We start from the raw sequence: 27,432 nt of genomic DNA on the forward strand, positions 1-27,432 counted from the left end.
CTATAAAAAAAAAAATCATATTGGACTCTCTCAGGTAAAGAGTTTGCCAAAAATGTGATACTAACAGTTTGTGTTCCGACTAATTCATTGCCAATTATTTTCATAAATCTCCTAACTGCAATTATTTCATTTGTAGAAGTTAATTTAGTAAATAGTTCTTTATTTGATATAGTTGCAGGCACAAATCTGATAATACCAGTTTTTTCAATTTGAGCTGCTGGAATGTATGCTTTCATATCATGTTTCTCAAGAAAATGTATATTGTGTATCAAGTTATTAGCTGTATTATGTTGTTTAAATATGACAACAATTTTATTTGCGCTAATTCGCCTTATTGCCACCACGCCTTTAATTTCGGAGAATATGTGGTTTAAATATATTGGGCTTTTATTTCCCAGCCTGTCCTGAATATTTTTGTTTTCAATAAAAGCCTTAAATTCCATATTAATAGAATTTTCAGGATATAGTCTTTTATAATTAGGCTTGAGATATGGGATATACGAGTCTTTCTCACCGCCTCCGCCGCCAGCATCAGAAACATTTTGGCCATCTTCGAGCCGCCGTCGTGGTTTCTTTTTTGAGTTGGGCGGGTCAAGCCCCCCTCGTTTCCTTCCATTTTTATTATTTATACACTGTGTTTATATTTAATTTGTCTATTAATACTGTTATTTACAAAGAAATAATCTTTATTTTAATTAAAGTATTATTTTAGAAAAAAAATAGTACCGCGCTTTTTCAATTTCCCGCCAAGCCTACCCGTACATCTACTTTGTAACGTAACCAATAGGTTATTAGAGATGTGACATTCTGCATAAAAATCGATTATTTTTAGCATGAAAAATCGTTTTTTTTTATATTTACCGATTATTTCCTAATTTTTGAACTTTAAAGTTTTAGAATAATAACCCCCAAACACTTTCACGCGCCAGAAACAGTTATTAAAAAAATATATATTAATATACTAACCGAACAATAGATAATAATTGGTTTTTGGACTGCTCCGGCGCTACGGGAAATGCAGCCCCTCCACCCTTGCGTACCAAAGCACAGGCATTTTATTCAAGCTTTAGCCGCTACGGCTTGCATAATACCTGTGCTTTGTTACAGCGGGTGAGGGCTGCTCTTCCTGCGCGCCTTCGAGCTTTTATATACACTCTAGGGGTAGGGCAGACAAGACCACGTGGATAGTGGGGTGCTCTGATTAGATTTTGGGTAGTTTTTGGATATTAAATAAGTAAGTAAACACTTAATTGATTGATGACACAGAATTAGATAATACAGAAAGTTACAAACGATTAAATGAATTTAATATATTTTATATACATATTTCATCGCAGTTAGTAGTTCTTCGTATGCATCCAAATGTTTATCAAAATTCTTCAAAGAGTACTATCGATTCTTTCAAAATAATCGGAACCCTACACTAAGTGATTGACGTTTGACATCAATTATTTGTCAAATATATTTTGTAATGGCGTGTTATTTACCAATTTGTATGAAAAGTTTAAAAAAATGTAATTCATGAACCGTAAGTTTGCGCAACCGAAAACTTTGCAAAACTCTTTATTTTAGTGAGTACTATCTACAATAAAAATATGGGCTTTTAAATCGACGGTCCATATTGGAAAGTTTAGCTTTTTATTTGCAGGTGCATACTTTCATTCTTTTCCTAATCCGACAAAATATCCGAGCTGAATTGACAGGATTAGATCTAATAAAAATATATAAAAACAAAGTGGTGTGTGACTACCACTTTTCACCGCAGCAAAAAGTTACTGGTCATCGATTGATCAATGGTGCTCTGCCATGTTTATATTTGAAAGGTAGGTAACTTTTTATCTAATATTATGATTTCAAGTTTAGTCAAAAGCACAATTTTTAAGAAACAAAGATAAATGGCACCTATTGTACAGTCACTAAGGATGCAATATTTTTTCTATTGTGCGGTTTCTTGTCATGCAATGCCAAAACCTATAACATATGATTTATATCACATGAGTCCTCTCCACAGTCACAAGCTTAAACACTAGACACCTTAATCATAGTCAAGTGAGCCAGTATGGACACATGCCCCAATTTGTTTTTTCTCACTGAAAATATAAAAACTCATGCACAGATACATGAGTACAAACTCCAATATAACTTAATGTGTTTCTGGATGTACCTACCAACACATAAATAAAATACAAACTCCAATATAACTTTATGTGTTGCTTGCTGCACCAACCAACAAAGACTGATGAAGTTTTCATGAAACCATGTCACTTCTTTTGTTACAGGTTTTGTTGCATCAGATGGCACTTCAGTAGTGCTGGAACATAATTATTGCACACGCATGAATGAAGCCCCAGTGACCTTAACAGAGTCAAATTCATCAAAAAATATTCCTGATGAGGGTAATATTATTTTCTAAAACTAACATTTAAAAGTTCCTACAATACTAAGTAGGTTGGAGTGGTATATTGATACTTTCTGTTATTATTCAGTTATACATAACTGGAATGTAATGTTAAACATTTTAATTTCAAACCTCTCTGATTCACCCCTGTATGAATCGCTGATTAATTAATTTTTTTTTCAGGTGAGAGCATTTCTGTTTTTGCTAAGGATTTGGACACTCGGACTTCTTCATCGAAAGAAAATAAGGATAAAGGTAACAAAGCAACCAATTATAGAATAAAATAAACTGCTAGCTACATTTTGTTTTACATTCTTTAACAATTTGTTCCATACAAATGTATATAATACTTATTGAAATTGAATTTAAACTTAAATATATTGTTATTAACTTATTGTAGTTGTATTTTAGTAGTTGTGATAGCAGTGTGTGTGTGTGTACCTAGTAGTAGATAGGCTAGGGTAGGTTTTTTGATGTAATTTGCTGATGATATTAATTTTGTTCTTACAGACAAATCAGTGAAATATACTATTGCTAAAGTGAAGAGTACACAGAGACAAGTGAGGGCATTAAAAGCTAAATTACAGAAAACAAAAAAACTGCAGCTAAAGTATAAAGATAGAGTGGAAAGGGCAAAAAAAGTAATCTCTAATACCGGATTATTAGAAATGGTCACAAGAAACATCACATTATCAAGTAAAATATTTACCGAGATGCAATTTCGAAATGTTAGGGCTTATTATCAAAATATTTTAAATTGCCATCGGCAAAAACCCTTAAAAAAGTATAAGAAACTGTAAAAAAATTTAGCACAGATGACTGTTTGTGCACAGTTATTTTTGATGAAATGTCTATAAATCCACATCTTCAATATTTGTTTGGCTTAAAGGTCTCGTTACCAGGCCATAAAATTATTAAAAAAAAAAAAACAATATTTGTCGTCAACTGATGAGATCATAGGCTTTGAAAGTCTCAAGGGCACAAATTTAGCAAATCATGCTGTAGTATTTATGATCAAAGGAGTGAGAAGAAATTTTAATCAGCCAGTAGCATACTTCTTTACACAAAGTTTAAAGAAAATAGATCTCAAAACAATAATTAAAGATGTAATAAGTCATGTTGAAACTACTGGTTTAAAAGTATTGGCCACTGTGTGCGACCAGGGGGCGACAAATGTTAGTGCCATTAACAGCCTGATACAAGATACACGTGCTGAATATTGTAAGAAAGGTGTGGAATGGCGGCGAAACGTTTATCAAGTGGGACACCAGAAAATTTACCACATTTATGATGTGCCCCACCTTTTTAAAGGATTGCGCAATAACCTTTTAAACAAGGACCTTATATATAAAGATCCAAAAGACCACTCTGAGAAAACAGTGAAATGGGACTATTTTCGAATACTTTATGAGGCTGATAGATCATTTGGAGAACTCAGGTAAATTTTTAACTTACTAATAAGTATGATAAGTTTTTAAAGCCTTATGACATTATTGTGTGTGTGCCAAAATGTCACATGGCTTCTGTTTTGTATGTTATTTATTATTTGTTGTTATAGCAGCAACATAAATACATGATTAATAATATCTCGGGACAATTCAAATATATTGAACTGGCCCCAAACTAGGATAGCCTGTACTATGTGTACCAGTCGACGATATACATACTTACATATAGAAATACATACATATATAGATATAAACACCCAGACCCAAGAACAAATATTTCTGTTCATCACACAAATATTTGACAATGGCAGGACCGAACCTGCAACCTCCGGCTTCATAGGCAGACGCACATACCCACTCGACCAACGAGGTTGTCAAATGAGGTACTATCATGGTTAATGACATACAGCCAGGTGTCGAGACAAACGGACAACACAGTGTCTGCTATAGGGTCCCGTTTTACCTAAGGTATGACATGGAACCCAAAACAATGCTGGTAACAATAAAATAACGCGAATGTTTTATTACTTACTTCATAAAATAACAGAGGAGCATGTCATACCAGAAAAAATCAAGAAAATGCGAGTCAAATTTGCAACACAAATATTCAGCCGAAGTGTAGAAGTTGCAGCCAATCACTTTGTTGCAAGAAAAGAAGTTCCAGAGGAGTGTCAGCAGCTGGTACCACTTGTCATGTTATTGGACAAATTATTTGACAGCCTTAATGTGTCCAGTTTTTACCAAAAAAATGGAAAAGAATTTACTGGTGCAGTGAGAAAAAAATCAAGCCACCATAAGCTATGGGACGAAGCAATTATATTTAAAAAAAATCTTAAAACAAGGTAATAAAACGCGGTTAGCTGAAAAAAATGTACCATCAGTAGTAAATTTGGTTAAAACAATTGAAAGTATGCAAGCTCTGTGGATTATACTATCACAAAAATATTCTTTGGACTGTATGCTCACTAGAAACTTTAACCAGGACCCAATAGAAAACTTTTTTGGCAATATCCGTAGTCTTGGTGTTAGAAATGTATCACCTAACTGTTATTCATTTGAAGGTGCTTATAAGACATTATTATTAAACAATTTCAGTGTGGAACATGCTGTTAATTCAAATTGTGAAGATGATTTCGCTACATGTTTACACAGCCTAGATTTTTTTATAAATGAAAAAGAAATATATAACATGCTACCAGAGTCACAAAAAATACAAGAAAACATAGAAATAAGCCCAAAATTGTTTGAAGCTCTTTCTTGTGAATGTTCAGTAGAGGGTGGTCGAAGTCAGAATGAATATGTCTGTGGCTGGGTCCTAAAAAAGTGTATGGTAAAAGTTGTAAGAGGATGCAAAAAATGTAAAGAAATAATATTATCACGTGAGATGAATCAAATAGGTACCTACATACAAGCCAAAGAATATTACAAGACTACGAGAGCACTTTGCTACCCCTCCAACAGTGTAGTAAAGTGTTTCGAAGAGATACAAAATATAACCCAAAAATTTCTTCAAAACGCTTTAAATAATTGTAAAATCAGAGAACAAACAGAATTACTATGTAAGAGTTTTGTAACCTATCCTTTTGCATCTGATAAACACCAAGAGAGCATGATCAATTGTTTTACCCAACATACTAAATCAATTAACCGCATTTTATGCGGTAAAATAACATACCATGATGATAATGACAATGTAAAATTAAAAGCACAGGCTTATTTTAATAGCCATAAGCACAAAAAATAAAAATATGATGCGTAAATAGTGTTTTATTTTGAAAAAAATGAGGTTCAACGTAGGTAGAGAATACAGCCGTATTGGCTTTCTGCTAGGTGAATCAAGAAGTTACTTATGCGAGTTGCAACATCTAACTTTAATGATAACTTCGTGTTGCTGGCTATTTTTGTTAAAATAGGAACAACAGACAAATACCGATATCGTTAAAATTAGATGGTGAAACTCGCCAAAGTAACTTCTCTCTTTAATATTCGATTTCAAAGTGGGTAGTGCAACGTGTATTAGTGTGTCTTGTGATTTGTACTAAAATAAAATAGTAATAATTGGGTTTGAACTTTGTTACTTACAGTTCCATTAATGAATTAATGTTCCACTACACATTAATCGCAATTTTTCCTTAATAATATCCTTTATTTAACTAAAATTAACTTAAAGTTTGATAATCACTTCTTCACAAGTACCTTCATTTGAACTATTAATTAATTTTTCACTTGCACCTTATTATGGAGGATCTTAAAGTCTTTAAGGGATGTATCCAAAATGGTGTCTACCAGAATGGATGAGTTCCAGCAGCGCCTTATTGCAGCTCAGAATAGGTCCCCATTGCTGGAACAAACTCCACTTGCTAGGGAGTTTGAAACATTTAAAAGTTCTGTTCTATTCTGCCTAGAGAATCTCCAGTCTCAGATGGCGATTCTGTTTAGAGTGCAGGATGAGCAAGAGATGCGTAGTAGGCGAAAGTGTCTGTTGCTGCATGGAGTAAATCAAGCGAAGGATGAAAGCCCGGCCTCCATTGCAAATATGATATCCATCCTTTTAAAGTGTCCAAATGTCACGGAGCAGTGCCTTACCCGTTGCCATCGAGTAGGATTAAGATTCAATGAAAAGCCTAGGCCTATATTATTAAAGTTTCGTGAACATGCCGATAAGTTAAGGATCTGGGCTGCCAAGACTAGCCTTAAAGGCACTGGTATAACCTTGTCTGAGTTCCTAACAAAAACAAGGCACTCACTATTTATGGAGGCGAGAAAGCGGTTTGGTATCTCAAAATGTGGGACCCAGGATGGACGTGTACAAGTGATTGGGGCTGATGGGAAACTTCGCCGCATCTCTTCGTTGAAGGAGCTTGATTCAGTCCCGGGCAGCATCCCGTCATCGTCAGTGTCGGTGTTCCATGGTTCCGGGGTTATAATCAACTTTGTTGTCAACTGGTTTGATGTCATTAATTTTAAGTGTTAAACAGTTCTTCTTTGTTTTCCTTTTGTTTTAAAAAATGATTATTTAGTATCTCATAACCTTAACTTTTGTTTACTTAAAGTTTTTAAAGCCCACTGACAGATTATAACAAATAACTAGCAAAAGTGATGTGACACTGACAAAGGTTGTGATTGTCAATTAATGATAGATTGTATCTATTTCCACAGTTCATAAAATTATTCTCTTATAATAAGCTTTTACAGTAATTTATCACTGCAAACGATATATATATTCCCTTGTTAATTTTTTTGGAAATAGTTACAATTAGTTTATTGAACCCATTTAAGTTAATTTGTTATTGTTTTCTTAAAGTGTGTGACTATATTATCTGTTCACTAATATAAGCGATTGAGTGTGAACACAGGATCATTTTTGTACATAAATTAAAAATTTATATACTTTGTAGACTTATACATAAATATTATTGGCTAACACATGAATCACGATAGTGAAGCTCTTGAATTTGCATCGGTCTCTTCGTCAGATTTCGAATCATTCCATAGCGCTGAGATATCTCCCCCTCCCTTGCATAGTATCCTCACAGCTTTATTCAAAGACCAATCGCGACACTTGAATGTCATCCATATTAATGCTCAAAGCGTTCCTGCTCACCATTTGGACTTGTTGACAACATTTGTATCCAACGAAATTCACGCTATCCTTATATCAGAATCTTGGCTGTGTCCAACCCTGTCCTCCCTCAGCTATTCTATCCCCGGCTTCAACTTAATAAGAAATGATCGAGTTGGAATGCGTGGAGGTGGCGTCGCTATTTACCTACGATCGCACATCCCTTACACTATTATCAATATGTCTCCTCAACCACCAACACCTAATGAATGCGAGCATCTTCCGGTCGAGGTCATGCTCAGTAAGACTAAAATCCTCCTTGGAGTGTTTTACTCTCCTTCTCTCTTAGTCGACTATTTCGCAGGCTTTGATAATACTCTTGAAAAGTTTTCGCCTCTCTATAAAAACATAATAGTTATGGGTGATTTCAATACCTGCTTAATCAAAGACGACTGCCGATCGAAAAAGTTGCTCTCCATCACCGAGTCTTATAATCTTCATAACCTGCCACTTAATGCCACGCACAAAGTCCCAGGCTCCACTCCTTTATGGGGGTGTAGGGTTGGTAGAAATGAAACCCCATATACTTAAACACACATGTATATTTACTCTAAAATAAATCAATACAATGTATCGTTTAAACAGTCTACCGGTAGCTTGTGTCGCGATACGTGGCGTAGGTACGATCGTACGACCTGCCGGCGACGAAGCTCGGTAAAGACTAGCGTCTCCCGCGCAGTGTTGCCAGTCCCCACATCAGCCCCCCCGGAGACCTATAGGTCGTACAAGTGGCGCGGAAATCGAACTCTTCTGCCTGAACGAGTTACATAATCAGGCTTCTTCGCAGGGGGCATACTGGGAACTGCAATGGTGTTATTGATAGGCTCCTCCTCAGTCAATATGTGTGCCGGTTTCACTCGATCTATAGACACCGTTGTTGTCTTGCCGTCCATTTCTATTCTCATGGTCTTGTCTGTCCGGTCAAGGACTTTGTACGGACCAGAGTATGGTGGTTTTAAAGATTTACGTACGGCATCCTGCCTTAAGAATACCGACGTTGCCTGTTTTAGATCCTTATGCACGAATGTTTTGGCCTTACCATGTCGCATAACAGGCGTTGGCTTTAACTGGCTGATATGCTGCCGTAGACGCGACAAGAAGTCACTGTGGTCGGTGATTTCAGTACCCGACGATATGAATAAGTCTCCAGGTAATCTAAGACCTTCACCGTATAACAGCTCAGCAGAGCTGGACGATATATCCTCCTTCCATGCGCTACGTATGCCTAAAAGAACTAAAGGAAGCACCTCATGCCAATTCTCGTTATCGTGACACATTATAGCCGCTTTTAATTGTCGATGGAATCTCTCCACCAGGCCGTTAGCTGCAGGATGATATGCAGTAGTTGAGATATGCTCGGAACCAGTAAGCCTTGCAAGTTCTTTAAAGAGATGCGATTCGAACTGCCTTCCTCTATCAGTTGTAATTTTAAGCGGACAACCAAATCGTGCGATCCACTCGTTAACAAAACCATAAGCCACACTTTCAGCCGTTATATCTGTTAACGGAATAACTTCAGGCCATCTCGTGAATCGGTCGACAGCAGTTAAGCAATAACGGTAGCCGTGTGAAATAGTCAGCGGTCCAATAAGATCTACATGAACATGGGCGAAACGTGAAGATGGTTGTGAAAAAACGTGTATAGGGGCTCGAGTATGTCTTCCAACTTTTGAGCGTTGGCACGCTATACAGGCTTTCGTCCATGCCCTACAATCTTTTTTTATATTCGGCCAAACATACCTCTCTGTCATAAGTCGAATCGTAGGCTTAGCACCAGGATGACTCAACCCGTGGATGGAGTTGAACGCTTGTTTCCGAAAATCAGGTGTGAGGTACAGACGTGGCGAAGGGCTGGAGATGTCGCAGTACACTTTGCTGGAATTAGAGATGTAAATTTTCTTTAAATTTAACGAAGAATTACTGTTTAATATATCGTTCAATTCCGCGTCTCTATCTTGTGCTGCAGCCAGCTGGTCTAAGTCTATGTCCGATATAGCTTCGATTCTTGACAGTGCGGCCGCTACGACATTATCATCACCGGAGATATGTCTCACGTCAGTCGTAAATTGCGAGACAAAATCATAATACCGGAATTGCCGTGGCGAACATTTGTCCGATGCCTTGCGAAATCCTGCGACAATAGGTTTATGGTCGGTCCAAATCGTGAAAGGTCTTAACTCGACCATAAACCGGAAGTATTTCACTGCCTCGTAGATTGCAAGCAATTCTCTGTCAAATGGGCTATATTTCCGCTGAGCTGATGTTAACTTTTTCGAAAAGAATGCAAGCGGTTGACATACGTCATTAATCTTTTGTTGTAGTACTGCACCTATCGCTATATCCGATGCATCTGTTACTAACATTAAATTCGCCGTTGGATTTGGGTGAGCTAGGAGAGTTGCACCCACAAGGTTCTCTTTGCACAACTTGAAGGCCTCCTCGAGCTCATGCGTCCAACATATGGGCGTCGTTGCTTTATTGTCATTACCAGAAAGAAGATCATGGAGTGGTGCTTGCATCTGAGCAGCATTTGGTAAATAACGTCTGTAAAAGTTTATCATGCCAAGGAATCGTCTGAGTTCTCTTAAATTCTTCGGCTGCGTAAAGTTCTGGATTGCGATGACTTTCTCTGGAGTAGGACGTGTGCCTTCTGCAGTGATAAGATATCCAAGAAACTCGATCTCTGAAACACCGAATATGCTCTTAGAAGTGTTCAAAACAGCTCCGTGATCTCGTAGACGTCCAAGTACTTGACGTAGGTGTATCTCATGCTCATCATGGCTTCGTGAGGCAATGAGAACATCATCAATATAAGGAAAAGCAAAATCCAGATCTCTTAATATTTCGTCCATGAATCTTTGAAATGACTGGGCGGCATTCCGCAGACCAAATCCCATGTAAGGAAATTCGAATAGACCGAACGGTGTTGTAATCGCAGTCTTAGGTATGTCACTGGGATTGACAGGTATTAAATTGTATGCGCGCACCAAATCAATTTTGCTAAACACTATGCAATTATTTAAATTATGTGAAAAATCGGCGATGTGGCGAACCGGATATCGATCAGGTATTGTACGGCTGTTTATACCTCTATAATCACCGCATGGGCGGTCTGTGCCATCTTTCTTAGGCACCAACTGTAGCGGCGCTGCCCACGGGCTATCTGAACGGCGTGCAATACCTGTTCTTACCATGTCTTCGAACTCACGCTTCGCTCTGCAGAGTCGATCCGGTGCCAATCTGCGCGGTCGGCTAAACACAGGTGGACCAGGCGTAGTCCGTATGTAGTGTAGCGTCTTGTGTTTGATCTCACGTACCTCTGGCTCACCCGATGGTTTCGTAACCTCCGGAAACTCAGTGAGAAGAATGTGATACCGTGAGGTGCCTGAAACAGTTTTGATTTGGTATACAGTAGCTGAAGCTGGCTTAGCACTTGCTTTAAGAGTTGTTGTTACATCCACTAGCTTGTGATTACGCACATCAACTAATAGATTATAATAAGCTAAAAAGTCTATCCCTATTATAGGTTTCGTCACATCTGCTATTACAAAACGCCAATGAAAGTCTCTGCGTAAACCGAGGTTTAAATTTAAATTGATTGTTCCATACGTATTAATCACTGAGCCATTGGCTGCATAAAGTTTGTACTCACAGTTTTTTAACTGCTTATTATTTACATATTTACAAGGATACACACACAAATCCGAACCAGTGTCTATTAAAAATCCAGTCTTGTGTTTTTATCTACAACAAAAATACGACGCACGTGGTTGTGGCAGCCATTGTTCGTCGCCATTAATGACTGCTGTTGTCGTTTCCCTTATATGAACATGGCGCACGACACTTTGTCGCGTTTTCTTTGAATGTGCGGTGATACCAACACACGCCACTCGTTGAAACATCTCGTGAACGTCCATGGCTGTGTGATCGGCGTCGCGACTCGTATGCACGCTGTCCCGATTGCGAGCGTGGACGCCGAGATGTAGATGTAGAAAGGGCTGCGACTTGCTTGGTTAGCTCGGCAACGCAATTCCTTAGTTCTTTTATCTCGTCGTGCGGGGACGCCACGTGGTTAATTTGTGGTTGACACATGACGTCAGTAACTGCGTCCGCTAGCGACGCCAAGGAGTCTAGCGAGCTCTTTGGTTGTGACGCAATTATGACTTGAATATTTGTTGGTAATCGGCTCGACCATATGGACCTAATGAAGTCATCTGGAATTTCTGGACCTGCGAGATTTTGTAAGTGTCTTAAAAATTGGGATGGCTTCCGGTCTCCAATGTCTTCGTGTGTTAAAAGTTGTCGCACCCGTTGTTCTTGGGATGATGACAATCTCGATATTAATTCGGTCTTCAAAGATATATACTTGTCCGTAGTGGGCGGGTTTTTTATTATGTCTTTAATTTCCGAAACATACTTGTAATCCAAATTTGACACTACATAGTTATACTTAGTAGTGTCCGCCGTGATATTCGCCAACGTAAACTGGCTTTCGATCTGTGCGAACCATAGCACAGGTTCGTCGGGCCAAAATGGCGGCACTTTAACACTGACGCTATTGATCACGGGAGCGTCATGCGCGTCTTGATTGTCCATCACGTCGGTGTCACCAATATATGGGGGTGTAGGGTTGGTAGAAATGAAACCCCATATACTTAAACACACATGTTTATTTACTCTAAAATAAATCAATACAATGTATCGTTTAAACAGTCTACCGGTAGCTTGTGTCGCGATACGTGGCGTAGGTACGATCGTACGACCTGCCGGCGACGAAGCTCGGTAAAGACTAGCGTCTCCCGCGCAGTGTTGCCAGTCCCCACACCTTCCTTATTGGACCTTATATTTACCTCTTCTCCTGACCTAGTTACCAACCATGGCCAACTTCCTGCTGTTGCTTTTTCTCATCACGACCTCATTTATTTGTCTCTCAATCTTAAACCTCCTAAACTAAAACCCACCGTAGTCCTTAGGCGCAATTTTGCTGGGATCGACACCGAGCGTCTGCTTATAGATGCGGCCAGAATTGACTTTAGCACGATTTACGAGTGTCCCACCCTCAATGGTAAAGTTGATTTACTAAATGCCTCCATCACCAATCTTTTTGATATACATGCTCCTTTGAGGCCCGTTAAACTCAAGCATTTACCTGCTCCTTGGCTCAACGATGAAATCAAATCTTTGATTAAACAAAAAAAACGTGCTAAGGCCAAGATGAGAACAGCCAAAACGGATAAGGAACATGTATTTTACAAAACCTTGCGCAACCGTTGCAACACGCGTTGTCGCGATGCGCAGAGACGACACATTCACGACTCAATGTCTAATGGGGATCCCTCAAAAATATGGAAATTTTTAAAATCTCTGGGTATCGGTAAGCCACCACGTACTGCCATGACTCCCGATATCGACGCAAACAGCCTAAACGCCCATTTTACCTCTCACTCCACTTCAAGTAATATCGATCTGGACTTAACACTTGAGTATATATTATCTCTCCCTCGTCCTAGTTTTTCATCTTTCTCTTTCAATGAATTCTCTAGTCAGAAAGTTGAATCGAGTATTTCGTCTATTCATTCCAATGCTGTTGGTTCTGACCTGTTTGGTCGTGCTATGATCATACCTATTCTCTCTCTTATACTTCCTGTAATCACACATATTTTTAATTTTTCCATTTCTATAGGTGAATTTCCTTCTTGCTGGAAGGATGGACTTATCATCCCTATCCCCAAAAAGGCTAATCCTACTACTTTTTCTGATTTTCGACCCATCTCGATTCTGCCATTTCTATCCAAGGTACTTGAACGCCTCATACATGAGCAATTAAATAATTACCTAAACAAAAATTCCATACTGAATCCACTTCAGTCTGGGTTTCGACCTGGACATAGCACGACTACTGCTCTGGTCAGAGTAGCCGATGATATTCGCGAAGGCATGGACCACAAACAACTCACAATTCTCACACTGCTAGATTTCAGCAACGCTTAAAAGCGTACTATTAATTTTAAAATTCTAATGGGATTGCTTAGATCTATTAATATTTCTTCTCATGCTGTTAACTGGTTCTCTAACTATATTAATGGGCGCCGCCAGTGTATTAAGACAAGCGATTGCATATCTCAGTGGAGTTTGATTGAATCTGGCGTTCCGCAAGGTGGCGTACTTTCTCCTCTTCTTTTTGCTATATATATTAACTCCTTAACTTTCAGACTTTCAACTAATTTTCATTTATACGCTGACGATCTTCAAATCTACGTACAATCAAGTCTCGATGATCTCCCGCAAGCCATACAATCTACTAACAATGAGCTGGCAAAGATAGTTGACCGGAGTAAAAATTTTGGTCTTCTAATCAATCCCAAAAAGAGTAAGGTATTAATTATTGGCAGCCCCTATTTCACGACGAGAATTGATTGGGCCAGGATACCCCCTATCCATATCGATGGTGTAATTTTAAATTTTAGCCGTACAGTAAAAAATTTGGGGGTTTTATTTGATCAAAATTTATCCTGGGAGCAGCATGTTAAAGAAGTTAGCCGAAAATTATACGGTGCCTCCAGTATCCTTCGACGTCTTAGTAATTTTCTTCCCTTTAGTACCAAAACCTCACTGGCGCAAGCTCTCCTCCTGCCTTTACTGGACTACGCCGATTCTTGCTCCTCCGATCTTAACGAGGAATTGCTAAATAGACTGGATCGTCTCCAAAATTTCTGTATCAGATTTATATTCGGTCTAAGAAAGTACGATCAAATCTCTGCGTTCCGTAAGCGGCTAGGCTTGTTGCCAATTCGTCAGCGACGTGATGCTCATGTTCTTCATCTCCTATATTCCATCCTGTTCAACCCTAAAACTCCTTCCTATCTCAAAAATGATTTCAATTTTTTGGGAGCCCATAACTATAGCTTACGCTCTTCCGAAAACTATACCCTTGAAATCCCATCTCATAACTCCTCCTTTCTTGGCGATTCCTTTAAGGTCTCCGCAGTTAGGCTATGGAATTCACTTTCCGTCCCTATTCGCTTAGCTCCTTCTTTATCTTCCTTTAAATTTCTTCTGTACAAACATTACCTGTCCACATCGTATCCCTAACTTTCTTACTAACTACTAACTGACGTGAGACTTATCTCAAATTATCGTGATTTATGTGTCTTTTTACTTTCTATCTTTAATGTATCTTTAATATTTTATTCCTGTTTAGTTTTTGTTTTAATAACTGTTTATTACATGTATTTTGCACTACTTGCCTATCTAATTTAATACATTTCTTTTTTTTCTTTACTCACAGTGGTTGCCTGGAAGAGATCGCTCGTAAGCGATAAGGCCGCCAGTTGCCCTCCTTTTGATTTAATTATGTTAATTTTTATTTTTACTTTGTAGTGTATCGAAGTGTAAATAAATATAATAAAATAAATATTATAAGATCTCTAATAAATTCAAACCGTTCCCGCTAAAAAGTAGTTTACCCCTAAAACGCTTGGTGCGCTAGTGTACATGTGTTTCTCGTAAAGTCTGTAAGAGGGCTCTCTTTCCCTGTGTTTATTAATCTACTCTGACCTACAGTAAATTGGCTTAAAGGTCTCGTTACCAGGCCATAAAATTTAAAAAAAAAAGTGATTGACGTTTGACGTCACTCTTTAGTTTAAACTTTGAAGTTTGTAGTGTTTTTTTGGCGAGAAATTGAAAAAACGCGGTACAATTTTTTTTCTAAAATAATACTTTAATTAAAATAAAGATTATTTCTTTGTAAATAACAGTATTAATAGACAAATTAAATATAAACACAGTGTATAAATAATAAAAATGGAAGGAAACGAGGGGGGCTTGACCCGCCCAACTCAAAAAAGAGACGACGGCGGCTCGAAGATCTCCAAAATGTTTCTGATGCTGGCGGCGGAGGCGGTAAGAAAGACTCGTATATCCCATATCTCAAGCCTAATTATAAAAGGCTATATCCTGAAAATTCTATTAATATGGAATTTAAGGCTTTTATTGAAAACAAAAATATTCAGGACAGGCTGGGAAATAAAAGCCCAATATATTTAAACCACATATTCTCCGAAATTAAAGGCGTGGTGGCAATAAGGCGAATTAGCGCAAATAAAATTGTTGTCATATTTAAACAACATAATACAGCTAATAACTTGATATACAATATACATTTTCTTGAGAAACATGATATGAAAGCATACATTCCAGCAGCTCAAATTGAAAAAACTGGTATTATCAGATTTGTGCCTGCAACTATATCAAATAAAGAACTATTTACTAAATTAACTTCTACAAATGAAATAATTGCAGTTAGGAGATTTATGAAAAAAATTGGCAAACTCTTTACCTTTATAAAGACTGCAATAAACAAAATGAGATTTGCTGTGTAAATTGCAGTGGACCTCATTTAACAATACCCAAAATGTGTCCGATAAAAATTAATAAAATCCTAGAAAAGAAAAATAAAATAACATGCAAGCATTGCCATCACAAAAGATAACAATGAGTGCCCTCCCCTTCCACCACACTCCAACCCTGTAAATAAAAAAGTGATTAGTGTAAATAATGTACCCTAACATGTAAATAAATCTGTAAATATTAAGCCTGTCTCACAGGCTGTAAGTATTAATGATATAAAATCACAAATAATTGCAAACAGTGATGTACTTATGGCCCTGGTACAAACACTGGTTCAAATAGGTAATAAGAATGATAATGACCCTATAACTAAAACATTTATTAAAGATATACTTATTAAAAATTTGTCAATATAATGGATACACAACCATATACAACATCGTCTCTACGTATTGCGCAATTTAATGTTCAAGGTGCAAATCATAAAAAACATCTTACAAATTCTTAAATGAAAATAATATTGATATTTGTTTACTAAATGAGACATGGTTAAAAGACCATCAATCTTTTTATATTTCCGGTTATAATTTCTACAATAAAAATTCAAAAAATCCTCGTAATGGTGTAGGAATATTAAATTAAACCATATTTGAAACACAATGTTATAAATACTACTTATTATGAAGATATACAAATTATAGGCATAAGTATATACACAGAAAATACTACACTGTCTATTCTTTGTGTGTACTGTCGTCCGTCAAGTAGGAGTATAAGAAATTCATTCTTGCACAATATTATAAGAGAATTAGAAAGGGAAAGTGGTGATTTCAATGCACATTATATTGCTTTTGGATGTATGTCTACGAAAAGTCGAGGGAATAACTTATATAATATAATTGATGAATGTGATTGAATTGATTTATGTATTTTGAATAATGGTAGATTTACTACAGTAAATTATCCTATACGCAACCCCTCAGCAATAGATGTAAGCTTTGTTAGTCCATCTGTGGCCCCTCTTTGTGAATGGTCAGTACATGATGATGCTATGGGTAGTTATCATTATCCAACCATAACAAACATTACAATGTGCATTGAAAGATACACAATTAATAAACATGTTGGTAGATTTTTATATGATAAAACAGATTGGACAAAGTATAGTGTCTGGTTTGGTCTTCCATGACATGATGGTTAGCGAAGAGAGTCCAATGAAATCTTATGATGAGTTTTGTAACCGGCTCAATAAACTCAAACTCATGGCAGTTCCTAGATTCACTAGAACTAAATTTAGGAGTAGACCACCAGCCCCTTGGTGGAACAGTATATGTGAACAAGCCGTAATACAATCTTACAAAGCCTTGAAATTGTATAGAAATTATTCAACAGAATATAATTACATCAACTATAAAAGATTAGATGCTTTAAAAAAACGCACTATAAAGGAGCAAAAAAGAATCAGTCGGAATAGTTTTTGCAATAGTTTCAATAGAACTACACCCATCAGTAAAATTTGGAATATCATAAAAAAGTTTAAGGGTATCAGAATTGGTAATAAATCATATAGGGATGAATTTGTAGAGCCACTTTTAGATAAGTTATCAGATAGTAACAATTTACTTTACCCAAATTCATTAGACAATTATTTTAATATTAACAATGAAAATCCTCAATATAAATTTTTATTGGATTCTTTTTCATGGTCTGAACTTTTAATGAGTATACAATCTAGAAGAAATACTAGTCCTGGTTTAGATGATTTTCCATATTTATTAATAAAACATCTATCTGAATCTGTACAAAAGCTATTTTTGAATGTTCTTAATAATCTATGGCATAAAAAACTCATACCAAGTTCATGGCAAACTCAATGTGTAATACCTTTACTAAAACCAGATAAGTCACCTGAACAGATCAGTTCTTATTGTCCAATCTCGTTATCTATATTACGTTATTAATATTTTTAAATATGGTGAAATCTCGACTTGACTGAATGGTGTTAACATTTTAAGATGTTTAGCAGGTGTTACATGGGGTGCAGATCCCAAAATACTTTCATTATTATATAAATCTATTGTAAGAAGTAATTTTGATTACAGTTCTTTAGCTTATTTAAACAGCACTCATGTACATAAATTGAATATATTGCAGAACAGAGCTTTGAGGATCATATCAGGAGCAATGTGTTCGACTCCCATAAGGGCCATGGAAGTCGAAACAAATATTATGCCATTGATATTGAGACGACTTATGCTTGCAGAAAGATACTGCCTGAAACTATTATCATCAAATAATACTCAAATTATAAATAGGATAATACCTCACCCAATCAATATAGATGGTCCACTCACTTCACCAAACGATCTCCTGAGAATACAATCTCATTATTCAAACAACAAACAAAAAAACTATAACACTGGTCGTGTTACACTCATTCATACAGTTGTATACCTCATCCTATTACGATTCTATCAAATTCAATCGAAAATAATTCAGATTTACTGGCTTTTATAGAAGAAAATAACAAGTATTATACAATCTACACTGATGGCAGTAAAGGCAATGATTTTGTGAGAAGTGCGGTATATGATTCCCAAAAAGATGTTGCTCAAAGCTTTGCTCTCGATAAAAAGTGCTCCATATTTACAGCAGAGGCATATGCAGTTTTTGCCGCTTTAAAATCGATAATTTCTAAAAATAATTGTAAATATTTTCTAATTTTGACAGACTCTTTGAGTCTTTTAAATAGCCTTAAGCATTCTTATATTAATAATTATAAAACTAATTATATTATTTATTTAACTAAAGATACTGTCTTGCGGTTGCATAAAAAAGATATAACTGTTGCCTTTATGTGGGTACCCTCACATAAAGGTATTACTGGCAACGAAAAAGCAGACAAAGCTGCATATGAAGGTATTAACACTCTTAATGTCAGAAATGTGGTACAGGTTCCTATGACTGATTATTATTATTATATCAATAACTCGATAAAAAATTTATGGACAACATTATGGGAAGAAGATCAAAAATTGAAAGGAAAATGGTATGGTAGTATACAGGAAAATTTACTGATAAGACCCTGGTATGATGAGTTGAATACTAGCTGTATCGTGAGTCGTGAGTTCGTTACCACAATCAACTGATTGCGCTTTGGGCATAACGCTGCACCCGCACACGTCGCTAAACTTAATATTATAGCTAACAATATTTGCTCTTTCTGTAATAATAACGAGATCGCAGATATTAACCAACCATATTATCTTTTTTAAATGCCAAAACCAAATATTAATTTTTAATAGATTAATATTGGCAAGTGAAATAATGGAAATTAGTGATCTCTCCCGCCGCCAGTTGTGTGATTTGCTCAAAAACAAAATGTGTTATAGTGCATTATATAAATACATCAAAAATACCGTGGGGAAGATTTAAGAAAACAAGTGGAACGATAGAATAACATGTGAATTAGTGACCGTAAATAAGACTTGGCTTAAAGGTCTCGTTACCAGGCCATAAAATTATTAAAAAAAAAAACCTTTGACGTCAATTATGTGTCAAATATATTTTGTAATGGTGTGTTATTGACCAATTTGTATGAAAAGTTTAAAAAAATGTATCTCATGAACCGTAAGTTTGCGCAACCTAAAACTTTGCAGAACTCTTTCTTTTAGTGAGTATATATGGGCATTTAAATCGACAGTCCATATTGGAATCTTTAGCGAGGTTATTTATTAGTACGTCTTACGTTACGTGTTTGTTTTTAACTTCCAATTTAGAGTTTATATTTAGTATTTACCCGACAACTGACAAGCCGTAGTGTTTGTGATGGACAGACAACTTAAAAATATTAATTATGTTTCAGCACGAAACAAGGGATACCTAACATCTGGTATATTGTTACAATTATGTATTATTATCATGTCACCCTAAAAGTGGTTCTAAGGATTCAAACTTAACTGGATGGATAGATATCTTAAATTTTCAAAATGTTACTCCAATGTTTTCATATAATATTTTGTTTGAGTAATTATAAAATAAAAGGGTATCTATAAAGAAGACAAATTAGTGATTAATTTTTATTCTTTTGTGTAAGTGCACGTTTTGGTACTTTTGAAACTACTATTGCAACCTTTTTAAGTGATTCAAAAGGTCAAACATACTAAAATAATATTACCTATGTTTTGACTAACATTAATAAAAACTGAATTCTATAACAACAATTTTAGAAATATAATAACTATCATAGTAAAAAAATAGGAATAAGCAGTGACCAGAAAAGCAGTTATCAAAGTTTGTTTGTTAGATGGCAAATTTGAAGTCAAATGTAATAGGTTAAATGAAAGCACCATTGTAAAGAATAATGAAATTGTTGCTTAAAAATGTCAAATATAAAATATATTTTTAGGTATCTTAACTTCAAGTTCCATTCATGAAATATAAAAAGTATTAATTTAAATTGATCAAGTAAAATTTAATTTAATTGTTCATAATACAATTAGTATAATAATTGTGTTAGGTATGTTGGATCAAATATATAACCATTTAATGGCTCAAATTTGTTACTATTTCAAGTGATCAACATTGATTTTAAATGTTAGAAATTTATAACACCGCCATAACTTATTTTATAAATGTAGAAGCTTTACTGCTGACTAGTTTAGCACTATACTTACCCTTTATGGGTTTAGGCCATAGATTTGTTTCATTAATAAATAATTGTTTTTACAGTACATTCTTGGATTTGGATTTTTGGGTCTAAATATAGGTTTGCTCAAGATGTTTTTTAATCATTGTACTAAATCAAATACTGTGTGCGAAATTACTAAGCCTTGTTACCATAAATCTTTAAATAATATTTGGCTGATTTATTATTATCAAATATGTTTTTAAGATACTTTACTCTGCATTCATGTAGAGCTTACCCCATGCTTTTATGTGATATAGAGTTGAAGACTTTGGCGTAATCAATTTTTTTTTCCTCTTGTTATGGCTTTTATTTATGCCAACTGGGCACAAGGTACTTCGCCAGTGTCGTGTAGATGGAGAAGGCACGAAGGAGATTGATCGGTAAAAATAATAATTAAGCTAATTTTGAATATGCATAAAAAAATAGTTGAAATTGGATTATTAGTTTTGAGACCGCACAGACAACACAAATATGAGTAAAAGCATTATTAAATACTGTTTACTATTTATGAATTATTTTTATACATTACACTTTAATTCTATTGCTTTCTATATATTTACATAAAAATCTACAATATGGACTAAACACAAACATTAACAAACATTTAACACTTAAAGGACGGGGGACTTCAGGGGGAAGAATGTCATAAAGAGGATAAGTTAGTTTGGGACAATTAAATAGTATGTGAGATACAGTGCCTTCATCCAAGCAACACTCACAGATAGAGTGATCCCTAATCCGGAGCTTGGCTAGATGAACAGGGGTGCAAGCATGTCCAAGACGCAGACGCGAGATTGTAGATGTAATCCAGCGATTTGCATTTCGATCATAACAAAACCAGGGTTGTCTTGGTATGTTTGGTTGGATGGAAGCATAAAACTTACCCTTAACCGATTTGGAGTCATTCCAAAATGTCTTCCACGTTCTGTCCAGATATATCCTTGCAAGAGAACAAAGATCCTGAGCTGAATTTTTAAAATGATCTAGAGAACCTGACTCAACAGCTGCTTTGGTACATGAATCAGCAGTCTCGTTTCCTGGGATACCTGAGTGGCTAGGAATCCAAACTAGTATGATAGACAATCCTTTTTGATTACAAGAGAGCAGAGTCTCCCTGATTTTTAGTATAATAAGAAAACGTGATTTGCTACGAAATGGGTTCTCTTTAATGGACATTAAACAACTTAAAGAGTCTGTCAAAATAGCTGTCTGTTGTATGTTATGGGAGTGTGCAAATGGGAGGATTGCTTCCAATAGAGCTGTGGCCTCTCCTGTGAACACTGAAGACTCGGGAGGACATTTAAATTTCAGGATAATTCTATACAGAGGAACCCAACAGGCAGCACCAACACAGCCATCTGGAGACAGCTTTGATGCGTCAGTGTAAATAAGAAGATGATTTGACCAATTTTGATTAATATAGCTTTGTAATTTGATGTTGGTATCTGGGGCTCCTTTGATCAGACCAAGGTCTGTGCAAAGGATGATGGGAGGTTTGTATACCAGGGCTTTATAAGGAGTAGAATATAGGGGATTTGTTGGAAAAGATATCATGGGGTTAGGGAGGCTGGTGTACTTTAGATAACTATCGAGCAGATAGGAAGAGGAGTTGCGGTTGCAAGGAGCATGTGATAGTCGGGTTAATCGATGCCAAAGAGGCTGGGATGATATCTGTAATATCTTGCTAACAAAGCGGTCACATAAATACTGCCGGCGGATGTGTAGAGGAGGATTTCATTGCACCTAGAATGATTCTTAGGCACCTATACTGAATTTTGTTTAATTTTCCAGCAGCTGATTTGTTAAAGGGATCCAGAACAAACATACAGTAATCCATATGACTACGTACTAAGGCATTATACAATAACTTTAAAGAATAGGGGTGAGCACCCCACCAAACCCCCGCTACTGCTCTTAGTACGTTAATACCTTTTTCACATTTTTTATTATGTGTTCAGAGTGGGCAATTCCGTTCAGCCGATTGTCTAAATAAATACCTAAAAATTTTACTTTATCTGTCAGGTTGATTGCTTGATTTTCAAATGAAATGAGTAGAGTAGGAATGTATCTCTTCCTTGTAAAAACCACTGCCTGAGATTTGCCAGCTGACAGGAACAAGCCGTGGTCAGACAACCACTGGCCTAGATAATGCAAAGCAAAATTGATACGACAGGATACTTCCCCTATACTGCCTGAGCTGTGATAGAGGACAATATCATCAGCATATTGTAAGATATTACAAAAACTGGTGACAGACAGTTCGAGGTCGTGGGTATAAATGCTATAGAGCAGAGGGCTGAGAACTGAGCCTTGAGGGGGACCTTTCCAGACTAGTCTGGGGGGAAGAGAGGTATTCTGATGCTTTATCAGAATAGATCTGCAAAATAGCAGATTACATATGAGATGAACCATCCTCGAAGGCACACTCAGCTTAAGCATTTTCTGCCTGAGCGCCGGAAATAGGACATTGTCATATGCAGAAGCAATATCAAGAAACACACCCACAAGGTACTCTCCTTTTGTAAAGGCTAGGCGAATGTCTGTTGTCAGTATACTGAGGCTGTCTGTGGAACTCAAACCCCTCCGGAACCCAAATTGGGAGGAGGGGAGAATATTTCTACTTTCCATTAACCATTCCAGTCGGTTTTTAAGAAGGTGTTCTGTTACTTTAGCTAAAGTAGATGACAAAGCTATGGGTCGATATGAATTTGAATCTGAAGAGATTTTTCCAGGTTTGAGAATGGGAATGACTATTTGAGATGTCCAAGATGCCGGTATAACACCAGTTTCTAAACATTTGTTTATTATTTTAAGGTAGTAAAGTTTAGCTTTGTCATTTAGTCTAGCCAGGAAGGAATATGGAACGCCATCTTCCCCTGGAGTCGAATCTTTGAGACCATGAAGAGCGATTTGAAGCTCAGAGAAAGAAAAGGGAGCATCCACATCATCGGAAGCTGGAGCTGGCATAGAACTCAGTCCACATAGGGATCGAAAGGTGGAGCCAATTTGTCTGCAAAGTTGTTAATCCAGTCAGAAGGGTTATTTGAAGAAGCATCAACATGGTTCAGGGAACGACGGAATCTCCTCATATTTGACCACACAATAGTGGATGGAGAGCGAGGGCTAAGGGATTCACAAAATTGTATCCAACTAGATCTTTTTTTTTTTTCGATACTAACCTTTTAATTTTAGCATCAAGCCTCTGATAATTATTAAAGTTCTCCTGAGACATACAAGCTGAGTAAGATTTCTCTGCAGCTCTTCTCTTACCAAACAAATCGCTGCATTCATCATCCCACCAGGGAGAGGAAAGCAGCAGATTTTTAGGAGAGTGCTTTTTGGGGATCTGATAATCGGCCGAAGATTTGAGAGAATTTAAAAATAGATCATAGCAAGACAAGACATTTTCTTCACGTTCCAAATCCGGCAGAGAGTCTACCATACAATCAACGGATTGGGCATACTCTTTCCAGTTTGCTTTTTTGAGTTTATATTTCAAAAGGGGGTTGTGGTAAGAGAGGGGTAAGGATTTGTTGTTTAATGTAATAAGTATGGGAAAATGATCACTGCCATAGGTGGACTCAAGGGCGTTCCAAGTTAGTTGCGAGGCCAGGTTAGGGGAGCAGAGGGTGAGATCCACTGCAGATTTGGGATTCTGATTAGGGTATACCCTGCGAGTTGGGGAGCCATCATTGAGGATACAGAGATTGACAACGTCGAGTAAGTCAATCAGCAGTGGAGCAAACCTATCACTAGCGTGGCACCCCCACATAGTGTGATGGGTATTAAAGTCACCCATGGCTATGATAGGGCTGGGAAGGGATGATAAAATTGATTGTATCTCGGGAAGAACAGAAGGAGAAGGGTGAGGAATATACAAAGATACAAAAGAAATATCTAAGGTACGAACAGCAACAGCATTAATCTGTTCGCTATGGGTAGAAAGAGGAATTTGAGAGAAAGGGAGGAAATGCCGTACAAAGACAGGACTGCCCGCATACCCATCATTCCTGTTATCCCCCAGACAGGAGAAACCAGGTACCCGAAATCGGTAACCAGGTCTCAGCCATGTCTCCGAGATGGCAACAATTGTGGGTTTATGGAGGTTTATGAGGGAGATCAATTCGTGTTTTCGTGAACGTAAGCTTTTACTATTCCATTGAATTAGGGTTATTGGTTTTGTAATAATTTAAAGAGTTGGGATAGGTTTTTGGCTACGTTGGGCGGTAGGGGAATTTCGCTACATGGGGCGACAATACTGAGAAGGAATTCAGAAATAAATTCTAACATTTTGCCCTGAGAGGGAAGGGTGTCAACATTATTGTTGAGAGCACAACCATTTGGGAGAGATGAGGAGCACTCACCAACAATAGTCTGGTGAGCTGTTCTATCGTACCCCTTTGCTAGAGAAGCTTGGGGACGAGAGGAGCGATAGATTGTTTGGCGATAGGAAGTTTTGGTAGGAGTTTGGGCTGTTTGAGGAGATCTTAGAGAATAGACAGGAGGGGTAAACATTTCTTTTGTTATCTCAGCATATGAACGTCGGACAGGTGGAAACTGAATTGCTGCTTCAATGTATGAGATATTGTTCTGGGACAACACCATTTTTATGGATTGCTGTCGAGTAAATTCTGGACAGCCCTTGTCCGAAGCAAAATGTTTACCTGAGCAATGTAGACATGTGGATGTTTCTAAGGTGACTTCGCACGTATCACCTGTATGGGGCTGAGCACACCTGTAACATTTGGGCTTAGATCGGCAGACCGATTTGATATGACCAAAACGGCAGCAGTTCAGGCACTGTATGGTTGGAAGTTTGTAGGTTTCGACAGGGAGGGAAGTGTGGTAAGGACAACAGATTGGGTAGGCACCCAGGTGGTGACACCCTCAGTAACTGATTTTCGGTTCAGTCGCCTTGACTTTAACACCTCACCACATTCAGGAGGAAGCTCTAATGAATCAACGAGTTCGTTCATTGACCAGTCCACCGGTACACCTTTGACCAACCCCATTCTGGTTATGTTATAAGAAGGGATAATAGTTTTAAACTTGCACATAGCGAGAATCGGGTTAACCAGAAAGTTGTTGGCAGCTTCAGCAGAAGAGAACTCAACGGTAATTTTATTACGGCCTACATGTTTTACACCACCGTGTATGACAGAACTAATTTTGTGCTTATGCATAAACTGACCGAATGTAATAGCACGTAACGAGGCTCCAGAAGATGGGTCCTCTACTTCCCGGGAAACTTGGACAATGAATGGACCTTCATCATCATTAGAGTACGATCGAGGGCCATCGGAAAAGGAGGGGTGGACATATAGGTGTTGAACAGACGGGTTCGCCTGAGTGGGATCCGTAATTGTTTTTTTAAAGGAAGGCATATTTCTCTCCTCACCTTGTCGTTTGCGAGACGTAGAAAAGGTTGCCGGGTCGGGAGGTTCGGTGTCAGGATCCATTTTACTGGAAATGCAGCGACTATATAAGTTTAAATTTTATACTTTACCAGCACCAATAGGGTTAGTTTTGTGAAGATAGAACAATAACAACTATTTTAGCTTTGGAAAATCACAGAAACACCGGAAAAAAAAACTAAAATCTCACTGACACGTGCGTCAACCATCCACAACCGATTGTATCGGCATAATCAATAAATGCAACGTAGAGAGGTTTATTGTGTTCTAAATATTTCTCTATTATCAAATTTAAATTGTGGATGTTATCTGTTGATGAGAAGTTTTTCCTGAAACCTGCTTGTTCCGGCGAACCCCAAGACATGAAGCAAATAGTTTGTACACATTTGATTGTAAGTTTATTGGTTGGTAGTTTACGATATTGGCAGGAGACCCTGCCAATATTCTTGTAAAGTAAAATTATGTCGGATTGCGCCTATTCTTTCGGTATTTCTCTGTCATTTAAGTAATCTTGTTAAATAAAATTGTTAAGTATAGTGCTACTAACATTTTCCCCAGTTTTAGTACTTCATTTAAAATTTCATCTGGCCCGTTGCTTTTACTGGATTAACAAAAATCTATGTTCTTTATTACTTCATGTGTAGAGAATCTATCTAGAGTAGCAGAGTTCTGATTAGTTACTTCGATTTCAGTAGTAGTATCTCTTGCCCAATATAAATTGTTAAAAACAATGTTGCCTTCTCCAATATTTTAGATCTTGATAATATTTTCATGTTGGTGTTGAGTCATCTCCTTATGGGCCAGGATTAAATTAAACGAGTAATTACGTGACTATTATTTATTGCCTAACACTCGTCTAAGCGCAACGGGGCCCTGAGACAACTGGCTCGCGACTCGTAATTTTCACACGTCGACAGTTGAACTCACAACATCCCCCTTCTTAAAAAAAAATTACATAATAAACATTTTTTAATCTTTTCTGTTTACACAAAAATTAATAAGTGTAAAAATGCATGTAGAAATAACAATAATATGGGTACAAAAAATGTGTATAAAACATAACGTAAATATCTAGTAGTTTCACAAAAAATAATAATAAAAATGTTATTCGATTGCTTAAACATATTTTGATACAACGGGCACTTAAAACTTAACATCAGCAAAACGTACAGGTCTCCGCGTAACACGACCTGAGCGTGTCGGCGTAGTCCGTAAGTCGGTGTCATGTTCGTCGTCATGTTTAACTGTCGCACTTGAATTCGATAAGAAATATGCTGGTTTCAATCGGTCAATAGATATTTGAACATTTCTGTTAGGAAACTCAATTTTATACACCTTAGATTTACGACTCAACACACGGTACGGACCATCATACGTTGGCTTTAATGGTTTATGTACCTCGTTACGAACGAAAACATATTCACAGTCTTTCAGATCAGAATGAACAAAAAATTACGAATTACTATGAGACTTGTGATGAGGTCTAAAACTGTTCAAAATGCCACGCAACT

The 27,432-nt window shown here is 37.0% G+C and overlaps 2 protein-coding genes across 2 annotated transcripts; both read left to right on the forward strand.

The window, feature by feature from the left end:
- Positions 1–2,335: 2,335 nt before the first annotated feature.
- Positions 2,336–4,719, forward strand: LOC123718347. Its single transcript, XM_045674763.1, has 4 exons — positions 2,336–2,396; positions 2,582–2,653; positions 3,287–3,836; positions 4,472–4,719. Exons 1-4 carry the CDS (start codon positions 2,336–2,338, stop codon positions 4,560–4,562), a joined length of 774 nt encoding a protein of 257 aa, XP_045530719.1. The 3' UTR covers positions 4,563–4,719.
- Positions 4,720–5,922: 1,203 nt separating this feature from the next.
- LOC123718348 lies at positions 5,923–6,820 on the forward strand. Its single transcript, XM_045674764.1, has one exon. It carries the CDS (start codon positions 6,122–6,124, stop codon positions 6,818–6,820), a length of 699 nt encoding a protein of 232 aa, XP_045530720.1. The 5' UTR covers positions 5,923–6,121.
- The last annotated feature ends 20,612 nt before the right edge of the window (positions 6,821–27,432 follow it).

This window comes from Pieris brassicae, chromosome W (assembly GCF_905147105.1).
Source record: "Pieris brassicae chromosome W, ilPieBrab1.1, whole genome shotgun sequence".
Lineage (NCBI taxonomy): Eukaryota > Metazoa > Arthropoda > Insecta > Lepidoptera > Pieridae > Pieris > Pieris brassicae.